This window comes from Silene latifolia, chromosome X (genome assembly GCF_048544455.1).
Source record: "Silene latifolia isolate original U9 population chromosome X, ASM4854445v1, whole genome shotgun sequence".
Taxonomy (NCBI): domain Eukaryota; kingdom Viridiplantae; phylum Streptophyta; class Magnoliopsida; order Caryophyllales; family Caryophyllaceae; genus Silene; species Silene latifolia.
In genome coordinates this window covers 14,028,695-14,044,260 of record NC_133537.1, presented here as the reverse complement: position 1 = coordinate 14,044,260, position 15,566 = coordinate 14,028,695, and the positions used below count along the sequence as shown (strand labels likewise).

General features: G+C 37.9%; 1 protein-coding gene and 1 long non-coding RNA gene across 2 annotated transcripts; one reads left to right on the top strand and one right to left on the bottom strand.

Moving 5' to 3' along the window:
• Window positions 1-537: 537 nt before the first annotated feature.
• On the top strand, window positions 538-3,171 carry LOC141616906 (protein FAR1-RELATED SEQUENCE 5-like). Its single transcript, XM_074434069.1, has 5 exons — window positions 538-1,066; window positions 1,555-2,203; window positions 2,309-2,437; window positions 2,612-2,768; window positions 3,118-3,171. The coding sequence occupies exons 1-5, from the start codon at window positions 538-540 to the stop codon at window positions 3,169-3,171; spliced, it is 1,518 nt and encodes a 505-aa protein (XP_074290170.1).
• Window positions 3,172-4,058: 887 nt separating this feature from the next.
• On the bottom strand, window positions 4,059-4,520 carry LOC141621236 (uncharacterized). Its single transcript, XR_012532160.1, has 3 exons — window positions 4,436-4,520; window positions 4,278-4,343; window positions 4,059-4,141 (listed from the first exon to the last, which is right to left on the bottom strand). It is a non-coding gene; the product is annotated as an uncharacterized LOC141621236 (long non-coding RNA).
• Window positions 4,521-15,566: the final 11,046 nt, after the last annotated feature.

The following is a 15,566-nucleotide window of genomic DNA, read 5'->3' as shown; positions in this document are numbered from 1 at the left end:
GGATAAATAGGATTGATGAAAAGTTTACACCAAATGATTGGGAAAACATTTATTGACTTAGACTCAGCGATCTTTGTTTTTATGAAACGTACGCCGTTGCTTGTGGGTTTAAATCAAGGAAATCTTCAAGCAAAAGGTTTCGTGATGATATTATCGAACAAAGTGCATGGTTTGCAATCGGGAAGGTCAGTAATAAGAAGAAAAGACGACCTGCCCTAACTGGTGTTGCGAACAAAGGCGATGAATCCGTTGCATCGAAATAACAAATAGGTAGTACAAAGAGCAAACCGAACAAACCAACTGCTAAACGTAGGGTGAAAAAAGGTGGAGGAGAGGCAGAGAGTTCCAACAAAGGGTCAACCACAAGAATAACAAAGATTAGAAGGTGGGGCTGTCCAAAGAATGATAAAGTTCAAGTTCCATGAGAACAAGTACATGGTTGACGTGTTTATTGAGGGTCACAATCACCCGCTTGATGTTGTGAAAAATAAGGAATTTGAGAAACTTGCTGAAAATATCAATGAATTTCATATGCAAATGATTGTCAGCAATTCAAAAGCAAATGTTGGTCCTAGCTTAACACACCAACTATGCACTCAACAATTGGGTGGTTTTCAAAATGTCGGGGCAACAGTCAAGCAATTCAAAAATTTTCAGAGGGAAATGAAGTGTCTAATGAACAGTCATGATGGGGAAATGTTCAAATCACGCTTAGACACCCTAGCTGAAACAAAAGGGCTCCACTTTGTTTATGAAAAAGATTCCAAGAATGCATTGCCAAGGATTTTCTGGACGAATTGTGACATGCAAAGAGCGTATGCTCTGTTTGGGGATGGAGTTTCATACGACCCAACTTATGGTACAAACAAGTACAACATGACGTTCACGCCTTTCACGGGCATTGACCATCATAAAAGGTCAATCACATTTGCATGTGCGCTTATAGAACATGAAAACGATGAGTCATTCATGTGGGTATTTGACCGATTTAAAGGCAGCTATGGGTGGGAAAGAGCCCAACTACATAATCACCGACGAAGACCCGGAATAATTAAAGCAGTTCCAGGTATGTTTCTGAAATTTGCAAATCGTACCTATTAACTTGTGAAACTTCATATTAAATTGTGAATCCTACATTTGTTTTGTTGATTCTAGTTGCCACTGGAAAATATGATGGTTGTAATAATTTGTTTGGTTTTTTGTTTATGTGAATCGTAGTGCTTATTATGCGAAACTAGATCATGAATTTGTGAAACTGGGGTAAAAATATGTTTCACGTACTTATATCGCGAATAAGGCACAAAATTTATATAGTCTGAATCCGAGGTTAAGACATGAGATTCACAAAATAACCCCCCCGATCTACAAAATAAGCTGTAGGATTCACAAAATAAGCTATATGATGTATAGTCCGAATTTGAGGATAAGACTTGAGATTTACATAATAGTGCATCGTATGACTTTGTTATGTGAAACTGCGTGAATTTAGTTATTATAAAATGATGGTGACGGTCGATAATTTGATTTTGTTCATTGCATCTAAGTTCAAAACAGCGAAACATCGGTTTTGCATGTGGCACATCATGAAGAAAATAACCGACAAGGTTGGGAGTAAAATTTGTAGAGATACCGACTTTTTAACCCGTCTGAACGGTGTTGTATGGGACGATGACCTGGAGCCCGGGGAATTTGAAGAGAAGTGGCTTAAAGTCATGAACGATTTCTCCTTGGAAGACAATACGTGGTTGAATGGGAAGTTCGCTGATAGACACACATGGATACCCGCTTATTTCAGAAATGTGCCAATGGGCGGTTTACTACGAACTACACAAAGGTCAGAGAGTGCTAATAGTTTCTTTAAGCGGTTTGAAAACAAATACGGGACATTAACCGAGTTTTTGGTGCACTATGAAAGCGCCACTGACCACCAAATGCACCTGCTGAAGCTCCGTGAAGAGGAGAATGCGAATTCAATCCCTGAAACACAGTATGGGTCAAAATGGGAGACACAAGCAGTGAGAAGCTATACCCATGCGATGTTCTATGAGTTCCAAAACCAGGTGAAGCTTTCAATAAATACCTGCAGTTTGGTTGGATACACTCCGCTGCATCCCGTGACGAACTTTGAAGTGTCGTTAGTTGAGGATGCAAAGAAAGGACTAAAATTTGCAGTTGAGTGCAGTAGAAGCACGAATGATGTAAGGTGCACATGTAAACTGTTTGAAAGGAGAGGTATTTTATGCAGTCACATCATTTGGGTTTGTTCGGGAAAGTTTAAGGACATACCTGATAAATATATTTTGCAAAGGTGGAGCAAGAATGCACTCAAAAGTGACGTTTATGATTGGAATGGGAATCATAGAGAAAATACAACAATACCAAAGACAAAACAGATTGGAATGTCTGTGGTGTGGTCTCGAGATTCAGTTAATCGTTGGTATGCTCAAAAGTAAAGAAGAGTCGGATGTGAGAGAGTTTGCCAAGTTAATCAAGGAATTCATGACAAAACTAGAGGGAAACACTCAACCGTTGACAAAACAACAACAGATTGAGCTTCTACTGGGCCGCAAGGTTCGGAAGAAACCAACATCTTACCGCCTAATGTGTCTAGGAACAAAGGCCGTGGTAAACGGTTGGTGAGCAAGAAAAATAAGGCAATCAAGAAGGCGGAAAAAGCAAAAAGGTTGTGTGCTAACTGTAAGCGCAAGGGCAACCACGACAAAAGGAATTGTCCATATGATTTTGCAGACCTTCCTCCAAAGAATCGGGTTTGTATTCATCTACGCAACTACATCTGATATTAATCAAGTATTTTATTTATCTGTTTATCTTAATTTGAGAATCCCAAAGGTTGCTTTGTGAATCCCAGGTCTTAATTTGTGAATTCTGGGTCTTGTTATGTGAATCACATATCTTTACTTGTGAATCACGAAAATGAGACTGATTGTATGTAGTAACCTTTATATAATTCCTCACTTTGTAACATAAATGACAACAGTTGGCTTATATGAATGTGATTCACGTCGTGTCACCCAATTTTGCATGATCCTCACTTTTATTATTGTACATCTAATGTTTGTAAACATCTTTCTAATTACAGCTGTGTCTTTTACGTAGGGAGAGCTAGCGGACGAAGAAGTAGAAGAGGAAGGGGATGAGGATGAAGAATGAAGGAAAAAGTCTTCTTAAGCCTTGAGAAATAGATATGATGATTGAAGAAGACACTGACAATTTTGAAAGGAGCAGTCTTTTAGTTTGGCAATTATTGGTTACCAAAAATATGGACATCTTATTTGTGGATCTTATTTTTGTGAATCTGAGAGGTTCTTTTGTGAATGTAAGAGGTTGTTTTATGAATCTTAAATCTTAATATGTACAAAAGACCTGGAAATCTTATTTGTTGGTATTAATTTGTGAATCCTGGGTCTAATTTTCGCGATTATTAGGAAGATTCGTAATCTTATTAGAAAGGAACGGTCAACTGGCTAAACGGTCTTATTTTGTGAATGACACAATTTAAATATTATTTCATGAATCTTACCGTGTGAATGACAATATATAAATCCGAGGTCTAATATTGTGAATCGACTTGTTTTGTGAATCCATCTTTTGTGAATATCGTCTTTTTTTTTTAATCTCAGACATTCTTTTGTAAATCTCAGGTCTCATTTTGTCGACTTGTTTTGTGAATCCATCTTTTTGTGAATATCGTCTTTTTTTTTTTTTGAATCTCAGACATTCTTTTGTGAATCTCAGATCTAATTTTGCGAATCAGACGCTTTATAAATCATCAACGTCAAATTTCACAAATTCAAGCGACTAATCAATTCCATTGATTAAAATCAGCTATTACAAAAGGAGATCTACTAAATAAGCAGATTAGCACCCAACTAAATGACTAATAACATATTCACTAGAATACTTGATAGATCCTGCATATACCATCTAATACTATACTAACATAATACTTGATTGTATCCACCATTAGTTAAATCTCCCTGCTTATACCATATTCACTAATAACATTCTTTTGTGAATCTCAGGTCTCATTTTGTCGACTTGATTGGATACACTGAAGAACGATCTCCCTGCTTCACATCATATCACCACCATAGACAAGCACATCTTGCTACTTATACTCCTATATCAGAAAACACATAAAATATTTCAAAATATATACACGGACAAGCATGGCTCGCTACTATTTAAAATATCGCGGATACTATGAATGAATGGGGATTTGATATGCAAAAGTTATTAAAGAACCGGGACTGTACCGTTCTAGTATTTGCATCCCATGAAAGTAGTTGCATCATTACAGACTTTCGAAAATCTGGCATTCTCTGCAATTGTAAGAAATTATAGATGAAATTAATGAACAACACAGTTTCAAATACAGATTTCATGTACATATACTGTTCAACTTGTTTCTTACCTGATAATTGTCTGGATTCTGCCAATCACCGATCTCACAGTCCAACATACTCAAATACCTCAACACGTGAGCTCCACAATCAAAACTGAATGTAGTATAGTGTTCAACTGTTTAGTAAACAATATTTAATTTCCGTAAAGCGGACACATTAGGGAATAACTTACTTATTTGATTGTTGAGGAACTTTGAGAGTTATAACCCTGTGAGAGTGCAGAAACCGCATGGGATAATATGACGGGGAACTTCTTGCCAAAATAGGAGATAATTTGGCCACCTGAAAATGTTTCGAGTTAATACTGATTGTACACTAAAAATGTTTTATATACTCTGATTCACAAACTGTCAAGGGTTAGATTAGGCAAATAATTAATACCGTGTCTATGGTTGTATTATGTACATCATAAGACTGTACGCTGTTGCTTGAGTTGAGGATGTAATTCGTTTTACTCTCCATATCGCATATACAAGCCCACCAATGTTTGTCTTTGATCAGCGGTATAAAAACCTGATATAATAAAGATTAGTCTCCAATTTACAGCCCTACATGTCCGCCACAAAAAAAAAAAAAAAAAAAAAAAAAAAAAAAAAAAAAATTGTGGAGGGACCAGACCTTTCGGATGGTGGCACCATTCACCGGTTTGTATGTCCCACTGATGTATTGATTCCAAATACAAGGGTTTTTCTTCTTTGTACAGTTCTACATACCACAAAAGGTGATTTTACAAACCATATCAATTTGGGATAATCAAGATACTTGAATATTAAAACAAGTTCAAAGCTAACCACGATGACAGTCGATGGCAAGTACAGAAGATCTGGTCGATGAAGTGTCGTCTTAATCCCAAACATATCAATCACCTAAAAAAACAATATTAGGAATGAAGCAAAAGATTACGATAATACAATGAAATGAACGCGATAGTAGTCTACTTACTTGATCCATAACCCACCGACGCGTCTAAGCGTAGATAAACCCGCTCGTGTGACTTCCATCCACTCAGTACACACCATAGCCTCGCTGTAGTAAGGCACATTAAGAAACATTACTAGGATTATCCAAAATAAAAATAAAAATTAAAGTAAAGGGGCAAGGGAAAAGCACAAAAAAATAAAAGTAAAGGGGAAAAATACTTACTGTGTGACATCTTTTCCTTTGCGGTGCCAAATAAACTTCACAAGGTCCTCTTCAGAATAAGGTAGACGCCGGTAGCCCCTGACAAATATTAATAAGACAGCTTAAGATCTGTGATTCACAAATCAAGATCTTTGATTCACATAATAAGACCCACGATTCAGAAATTAAGAACAACAGATAAAACCAATAATAACATCTAAGATTCACAAAACATGATTAATAAGGGAATGGGTCATACATAGGCACACAATTCCACTCTTCTGCACTTCGTTCGACAGTAGCTTTTAACATGTTGTCACCGGAGGTCATAATTCGAAGGCATAACTTCAATGCATAGCGTTTCAGTTGACTTACCTATAAATGCAAAACAAAAAGTCCTTATAATTATTCCAAAGTTCACAGAACTGGCCCCAGGTTTCAGGAAATTAACTCCGTGTCCGACAAATCTAACTCTCGTGTTCACAAGGTTAAGTAAAGGTATCTTCTGAAGTTATAATTAAAGGACAATCAGTTTTGTTCCCTTTGTAATGCTCCAACAGGTGAAACAAATAGACGCCGGTATCCATTTCACCGGACTTCAAAATTGAAGGAGGGATAAACAACTCAGGCATCATGTCACCATCATGCTGCGAATCTTGGTGAAACCCAATTAATGAGCCTGTCTTTTTCGCACGACACAACCTAAATTAGCACTTAATTATGTGGATGTGTTACATGCTTGTCAAACACTTTGATCGTGAATTCACAACTTTGCATAACCAGAAATGGAGGAAAAGACGCACCGTAGGTTGCACATAATCAGAATAGTTAACATCTACTCCATTCATAGGGTGTATGACTGTCAATTTATTCCATCGAAGGTCGAAACAAAAGAAGAACGGTGGGCATGATGTAGACATGATTGGAGTGCAAATCTGAAAACAAGACAAGATGAAATGAAAAGAAGAACATAAAGATGAAAATAGGTTTCACAAAACATAATAACACCAAACCAAAACTTACTAATTGTACTCAAGAAACATCAATATTTTCCGGACAACCCGGGGAAACTAACACCGTCATTGGAGTATGGAACAAATAAACGAACAGGAGAATCCGGTGATTTCAACTTCTCATTACTCAAGTTTAGGATCTCACACCAAATATTTACAACTTCAGAACATACTCGATCACCTTCGTGTATAGTCCTCAACATGCTCCTTGTCAATCTCTCGAGTGTTACTTTGAAAAAGAATATCACTGCACTCAACAATCAAAACAATCAGATTCGCAAAACAAGCCGTCAGATTCGCAAAACAGTCTATTGGATTCACAATATAAGCCCTACGATTTATAAATTGTCTGATTCACAAAATGAGACCTGAGATTTACAAAACAAGGTCATAGTCAAATACCTTTGTTCCACTGTTGAGCAAAGCCCGAAATCCAACAAAGATTTTCTCCTCCCTATTAAAAGCAAAGAATAACACTGATGTTTCTTTGGAGATACGGAGATCGATAGGCGGCAGCAGCTGGAATTATCTCTCTTCTAGGACGCACAATAGCAGGAGTATTGACATCAACATTATTGACATCAACATTAGTGACATCAACATGATCAGAAACTGATGGTACCGATAATGTAGGAAATCTGGTTCCCTCATCCTCTTCCCTCTGACACTGATCTATTCTTTCCTCACCTTGTATGCTTTCCTCACCTGGTCCCTCTTCTTCTGCTTTCTGGCATGGACCGGTGGTTTCATCACCTGAAAAACGGTTTCCATGACGACGACGAATGTACAGGTGAGTGACCAATGGTTTTTCAGGCAATTGCTCAGATTCTTCCACACACGCTTTCGGAGATGGTGGACGGACGACGGAATCATTGGAGTATCGAGGCAAATCAATAACAATTGGGGTTTCGCTAGTTCGACAACTAGTGTTGGTGTTGGCTGGGACGAGGATCAATAGATCTGTCTTCTTCAGAAGACAAAAAATGATCGTCGTCTGCTAGCAGCCTCCACCGTGGGCAATCTGATGGGGTTGGCAATCTTGGTTTACGACGTTTCCGAATGGGTTTGCTTGTCACTTTGGGATCTGGTGCACGAATCGGTACAAAAGTGTCATCCATAATTTCCAATGCCGCACGTAAATCAGCGTCGGACCATCCACCCATCCTGTCCACATCGTCATTAACAACGTGATCATTCTCCACAACATTCGCTGAAATGAATAACGTGTTTCCAACGATATTATTGACCACGTTGTCCAAATTCAGTTCACCGTCCTCATCCTTATTAGCATCCTCATTATTACCCATCTCTATATTTTCCTCCTTATTCCCATCGGCATTTTCTTCATCCCCAACATTCTCATCAAACTCATCCTGTTGGGATGAAATATACCCGTCCGCAATACCATTAACGTTTGCCACCATAGTAGACCGCTGAGGAAGGTAGCTTGATCGTAGCTTGAATAGCAAGAGATCTCGTAGCTAGCGAAAGGCCGCAGCCGCTACCTTTGCGGCTTCAAAGCAAGTTTGTGAACAATCTCACACTTACTTGTCACTAAGGCCATCGCCCTTGTCACCGGAATGTTGATTATCAGACCCTATATCTGGTTTGCCTTCTTCGTGGTATTGGATGGTTGATTTGGACTGAACATGCTCAAGCTTTGTGACCGGTGGCTGAGGTGCGGGTGCGAGTGTGTGGTAGCTCATGACAAGGGAGGCTCCACGAACCTTGACCGAAACCTTTTTTTGCCTTCAACTCCTGTTTAATTCTTTTTGCATTTTTTTCTTTCGTCCAATTACAACAAGTTGGAAACTTTCTTACGACCAATCTTGATTTGTAGATGAAACGGTCCAAGTAAATGTACACGAGCACCATAATGCGTCCACCAAAAAAATTATCTCCTTTCAAGCGTTTGACATCTCTCCACTCCTCCTTTTGCCAAGACTCAACTTGGTCACCAACTTCTGTTTGATGAAATTGCACCAATTGAATTCGGAATCGATGAAGTATCACCTAAACTTTTTAAAATCCTCAAACTTGCGCGATTCCCTTGCACACCACCCAACAGAGACGAGAATATGTAAACGATGAAATTTCGTTTAAAGTCATCTCCACCATCTTTCTGCATGGATAATTTGTTCAAGACGTGGTGATCATCGATATATTTGTGTGGATATTGCTTTCGGAAATTTTCCAACGTAGCTAAATAAGCAGGACACTTATCCACATGTGACGCTTCCTCAACAGGTCTTGAACCCATTGGAATGCTCATGCAAAGATGGATGTCCTCCTCTAATACAGGGAGTTTTTTTATCAAATAACCATCCCTTTACTGGGTTGTAATTTGACACTAGCCAATAAGCAAGGTCCCCGGGAACCTTGTCTGTTTCAATCATTAACAGACCGCCAAAGCCCATGTCTTTTATAGCTTGAATCTGTTGATCACTCGGTGGATTTTTCGTATCTTTCAGAAAGTTGTACAACCCTTTTGGCGACATTCGAGTCCTCACTGTAGGCGGTCCCTCCGTACGCACCCTCTCGTTTTTTTCTTTGGTGGAGGAGCGCAGCTTGCTCAACAACCGCATGTGATGGTCGCTTCATCTTGTAGCCTGTTTCACAATAATCATCTTTAGCGTCACAAAATAAGCTGAAAGGATACACAAAAATAAGAACTAATATTTATATAGTCTATTTTGGGGGGGATAGGACCTGAGATTCACAAAATAACTATCCAGTTTCACGAAATAACCTCAAGGATTCTTTTCAATAAGACATAAGATTTATATAGTCCGAATGTGAGGATAAGACCCGAGATTCACAAAATAACTTCCCGCCACAAATTAACCTCTATGATTCACAAAATAAGGCATAAAATTTATATAGTCTCGAATCCGGGGATAAGACCCGAGATGCACAAAATAAAACCCCAGTCTCACAAAATAAGCTATAGGATTCAAAAATAAGCTATATGATTTATAGTCTGAAACTATTCTTGATCCAACGCCAAGACCAAAAGACACCCTAGGAGGGGACGGGTGAACCCTTTTTTGGGGGACAGCGTTAACAGTAGGGGCCGGGTGTCCTAAAACGGGACGGGAAAGGGTTTAGGGTTGGATTAGGCGGATCCGCTACCGCGGATCCGCCTAATCCAACCCTAAACCCTTTCCCTTGTACATAGTCATTAGACCAACGCCAAGACCAAAAGACACCCTAGGAGGGGACGGGTGAACCCTTTTTTGGGGGACGGGGTTAACAGTAGGGGCCCGGGTGTCCTAAAACGGGACGGGAAAGGGTTTAGGGTTGGATTAGGCGGATCCGCTACCGCGGAACCGCCTAATCCAACCCTAAACCCTTTCCCTTGTACATAGTCATTCGACCAACGACAAGACCAAAAGACACCCTAGGAGGGGACGGGTGAACCCTTTTTGGAGGACGGGGTTAACAGTAGGGGGTCGGGTGTCCTAAAACGGGACGGGAAAGGGTTTAGGGTTGGGTTAGGCGGATCCGCTACCGCGAATCCGCCTAATCCAACCCTAAACCCTTTCCCTTGTACATAGTCATTCGACCAACGCCAAGACCAAAAGACACCCTAGGAGGGGACGGGTGAACCCTTTTTGGGGGACGGGGTTAACGGTAGGGGCCGGGTGTCCTAAAACGGGACGGGAAAGGGTTTAGGGTTGGATTAGGCGGATCCGCTACCGCGGAACCGCCTAATCCAACCCTAAACCCTTTCCCTTGTACATAGTCATTCGACCAACGACAAGACCAAAAGACACCCTAGGAGGGGACGGGTGAACCCTTTTTGGGGGACGGGGTTAACAGTAGGGGGCCGGGTGTCCTAAAACGGGACGGGAAAGGGTTTAGGGTTGGGTTAGGCGGATCCGCTACCGCGGATCCGCCTAATCCAACCCTAAACCCTTTCCCTTGTACATAGTCATTCGACCAACGCCAAGACAAAAAGACACCCTAGGAGGGGACGGGTGAACCCTTTTTGGGGGACGGGGTTAACAGTAGGGGTCGGGTGTCCTAAAACAAAACGGGACGGGAAAGGGTTTAGGGGTTGGGTTAGGCGGATCCGCTACCGCGGATCCGCCTAATCCAAACCCTAAACCCTTTCCCTTGTACATAGTCATTCAACCAACGCCAATACAAAAAGACACCCTAGGAGGGGACGGGTGAACCCTTTTTGGGGGACGGGGTTAACAGTAGGGGGCCGGAAATGTCAACGGGGCATGAAGTTATTATTGAAGTTATTATTGAAGTTATTATTGAAATTGTCATTTGAAGTTATTATGAAACAATAGGGAACGCAAGGATTCACAAATAACAAATAACACAAAGCAAACTTCATTAATAAAACATAGTAGTCATACATTATATTTATAAACTATCGACAATAGAACACGGCAAACAAGATAGCAAGTTCAATGCCGAAAATTACAAAGATAGTATTTTAGGAAAAGGGATACAAATGTAGGCTATAGGTCCATAATAGAAGGTAAATCAATAGAACATGCATCTATACAATTGCGTAATAAGTTGACAAAGAATAGCAATTGCATGGCTCGTTCGAGACATCACCGGAGGTAAAGAACATAAGTTCTCATAAATTGTAGCGCGATCAATAGCATTCAAAAGGTTCATGGCACTTGGATGGTTATATTGGTGAAAATGAAGGATGAATTTAGCCGACATATTATCGATCAAAACATTTGCACGTTTGGAATATTAGGTTAGCACCCCTACGAATAATTAGAATACCCTCCACATGGTTGATTTCAAGAGAAAGCCAATATGCATTTACACCGGGAGCATTGGGATGAATAAGAAATAACTGAGACCAATTCCGACACACAATAGCCATATTTGCCTTGTCTTCAAAGGCATCAAGTTTAGAAAATATATTATGCATAACTCCTTGAATATTGAAAACAGAATGTTGTGAGTGATAGCGAGGGGAAGATAATTTAACTTCTGCCAAATCAGCTTCCTTAAAAGACAAACTGATTGCGTTTTGTTTTTGACAGACATAAGCTGCACGAAATGACGATTCGTCTTCTTCAAAAGCATTAATGACACACCCTTTGCACCAAGACTCCATAATTCACTAAAAATAATAATAGGAACGCATAGTAGGTTAGTAACTAAATGAATAAGTTTCACAATGGCAGATCTAGGTTTCACAACAACTACTCCAAGATTCACAAAATCAAGTATACGATTCACGTAATTATGAATCAACATTACAGCATCGAGGGACAGAATAGAATCTCATCAAGTGCATGCCAGCTAAATTATTATGAAAGTTGTATTCGAAGTTATTATGAAAGATAGATGCTCGAGGATTGACAAAATTAAAGGAAAATAAACTTGATTAATAGAACATAGTATTCATACATTATGTTGATACAACATCCGAAATAGAAAACTACTGATTACATATTTATACAAGGGTGCCTTAGCAAGTATAAAAAAGTAAGATTAAATACTAACGGTGATAGACCTAAGTACACCGACCAACAACTAAACATAATAGGTTCATTTGAAATATAATTTAGTAGCTACATCCCTATCACGCAAGGGTACAACTTTAAGTCCTACAATGTGTTCATAAGGTATTACTTGTCCTCATATTCAGCACTGCTACATACAATTCCTTGTGTTGTATTATAAGGGCATTGTAGGCAAGCTTTCTTTAGATGTACAAGAAAGCAAATATATCAAAGATGAAGATGAGGACGATGAAGATAATCGATCCCTCCAAAACAAGTCTTTCTCATGGCATATATGTTCTGCCATATCCCACAATTTGGTGTTGCTCATTTAGCCAGGAAACAGTCACAACTAGAAGGCCGGGCTAAATGAGCAACACAAATGTCGGAATATGGCAGAAAATATAGGTCGTGAGAAAGGCTTGTTTGTAGGGATCGATCTTCATCGTTATCATCTTCATCTATGATACATATTCTTTCTACTAGTACATGGAAAGAAAGGTAACCTAAAATTCCGTTTTAATACAACCCAAGGAATTGTACAGATGAGGCAGAGTTTGAGCATAGTAATACCTTAAGAACACATTTGTAAGACTTAAAAGTGTACCCTTGCGTGATAGGGAATGTAGCTACTAAGTTATATTTCATATGACCAGTAATAGTCCCTACAATCAAGAAGTCAGTCCGGCAAAAAAATAGCATATCCATGTAATGAGCTCAAACTTGCCTCTTCAAAGATATCGACTACCCGACCCGTACACCAAGTGTCCATAGTTGGCAACGTATACGCAGACAGGAGCAATTGACCTAGGCATATAAATAACTAAAATAGTTCAGACAAAAATAAATGAAAATAACTAAAACATAATAAGTAATACATTTCATACACATACACAAAATGTCATGTTTCGTATAAGTACATTCCAGATAAGTAGGATTAAAAGCCATATCAAAACAAGGTAAAGCATTCAGATGAAGTTTTACAAATGACCAACTATGGACAAAGTGGTCTATAGGTTTCGCAAGATAAGGTCTATGCTTCAGACAAGCATTCACATAAACTCGTCATAAAAAGATGACAATCATGAGGCAGGTTTGACTTCCTGCATTATAATGAGAATGATTCGCAAAATATTCCACCAGATTCACAAAATATTCCACCAGATTCACAAAAACGACTCCCAGATTCACAAAATTAACTCGGGTTTAACAACGACACATCAGTCCAATATTCACAATATCACCTCCAAGTTTCATGATACACAAACACAGGTTTAACTTCCTGCATTATAATGAGAATGATTCACAAAATATTCCACCAGACTCACAAAATATTCCACCAGATTCACAAAAACGACTCCAAAATTCACAAAATTAACTCAGGTTTAACAACACATCAGACTAATATTCACAATATCGCCTCCAAGTATCATGATACACAAACACAGAACTATGTCGCCATTGCGAAATCAACAGAGCACCACAACAACAACAACAAAAAAGCACAATATTAACAAAAACGAAACATATTAAGCAATGAACAATGAGAAAAACCTAATAAACAAAAATTGACGAAATAAGTATTGAAGAGAGCGAACAGGACATACAAATAGTAGATCGAAAATGCTCCGAAATTGATTTTGTTGCGTTAAATCTTGATCGGATAATTCTTCGAGGATGATTAAAACCTGCATTATAATGAAAATGATTTAGTAATACATTATCGAAAAAAATAGTAGATTGAAAAGCTTCTGAAAATAGTAGATCTACAATAATTGATCGAAAATGAAGAAAAATAGTGATACGAACGAGAATATCACATACCTAGATCCGAAAAAGGACGACCGAACAGAGATGATGATGATGACGATCGCGATCAAAATATCAGATGATGAACTGCGTGTGATTCAGACGATGATGAACGAAGTTAATCGAAAAACGGTAGTTGTTGAGTGTTGAGAGTTGAGTAAATGCGTGAAAGACAGAGACAGGGAGAGAGAGAGAGAGTAAAATGTCGTAAATGAAGTTGTTGGCTGGCATTTGCTTTGAGTGTGTGATTAAATAGGGACACGTGGCAAAGATTCGGTGCGTCTATAGTTATTAGATCTCGACGGTTTAGAAGGTGTCCAAATTACGCCTCACCCTAAGAAGGGTGCCTCACATGATTCAATCTATATATATATATATATATATATATATATATATATATATATATATATATATATATATATATATATATATATATATATATATATATATATATATATATATATATATATTTGTTGAAAAATGTTACTCTCTCTGCTTCAATCTTTAAATTACTTTTATTCGAAATTTCCTTAGAAGTAATGTAAACTATGGACTAAAGTTTTTTTAAAAGAAAAAAAAACTATTGACTAAAGTAATTAATCGAGAATATACCCCCTTCGTATCTCTTATGCTTAATCAATTTCAATATTTATTTTTACACATTTAATTTGATTAATGGAATCAATATCTGAATTATCATCTTCGACTAATATTGTTTATTCACAATATGGTAGTAGATGTATTTTATGATTTTCCGTTCACAAGATGACAATAGATGTTCCAACTCCATGCTGATAATGGCATGGTCGGTTTCTATGTACATATAACACATCAATGTGACAATGCTTATATATTACATCTAAGGCCATTTTGGGAGTATTTGTTTGACACATACAGTCAATATAGAGGATGTAAAATTTCTGATAACATTTTGATTTTATAAAAAATTGAGAATGCGCTGCGAGCATAAATGGTATTTCGAGATCATGTTTCTTGAGGTTTCAAGATGATGTACTTGTAACAATTGAAAGAGACTACCGAACAATGAACATACTCAGAGCATATAATATACCGACATCACACACATAGATTTGGCTTAAAAAATTCTAGGAGCATTAACTATCAAAAAAGTTTGGGTTTTTTTTTATAACTAATACCTTTGTATTACCCTATTTTAAGAATTACTATCAAAATAATTTTCGCTTAAAAACTACTACCAATAAGTTTGAATTTTTTAAAGAACACTACCAAATCTCATCCAAACTCAATAAAACACAATCTCAGCCATTTATTTTTGAATTTCCATCCTAAGTTGTTAATTTTATCCCTTAAACTAGTTAATTTGATGAAGTTTAAGCAACATTTTTACCTTAATTAAGTTAGATAGGTGAATTAGATGAAGCTAATTTAAAGTGATTTTACCCCGAAATGATTGGCAAACGGTAGTATTGGTAGTGCTAAAGGGATAAAGTTGACAATGTAAGATGAAAATTCAAAAATAAATGGTTAAAATTGTGTTTTATTGGGTTTGGATGAGATTTAGTAGTGTTTTTAAAAATAATCAAACTTACAGGTAGTAGTTTTTAAACGAAAATTATTTTGGTAGTAGTTCTTAAAACCGTATAGTACAAAGGTAGTAGTTATCAAAAAAACACAAAATTAACTTTACTGGAAGGATTCTCTCGCACAAGAACTCTCAAAAT

Coding starts and splice junctions, on each gene's coding strand:
- LOC141616906 (XM_074434069.1), top strand. CDS start 538: ATGATTGTCAGCAATTCAAAAGCAAATGTTGGTCCTAGCTTAACACAC. Junction 1,067..1,554: donor AATAATTAAAGCAGTTCCAG/GTATGTTTCTGA, acceptor AGTTCAAAACAG/CGAAACATCGGTTTTGCATG. Junction 2,204..2,308: donor AGAAGCACGAATGATGTAAG/GTGCACATGTAA, acceptor TATTTTGCAAAG/GTGGAGCAAGAATGCACTCA.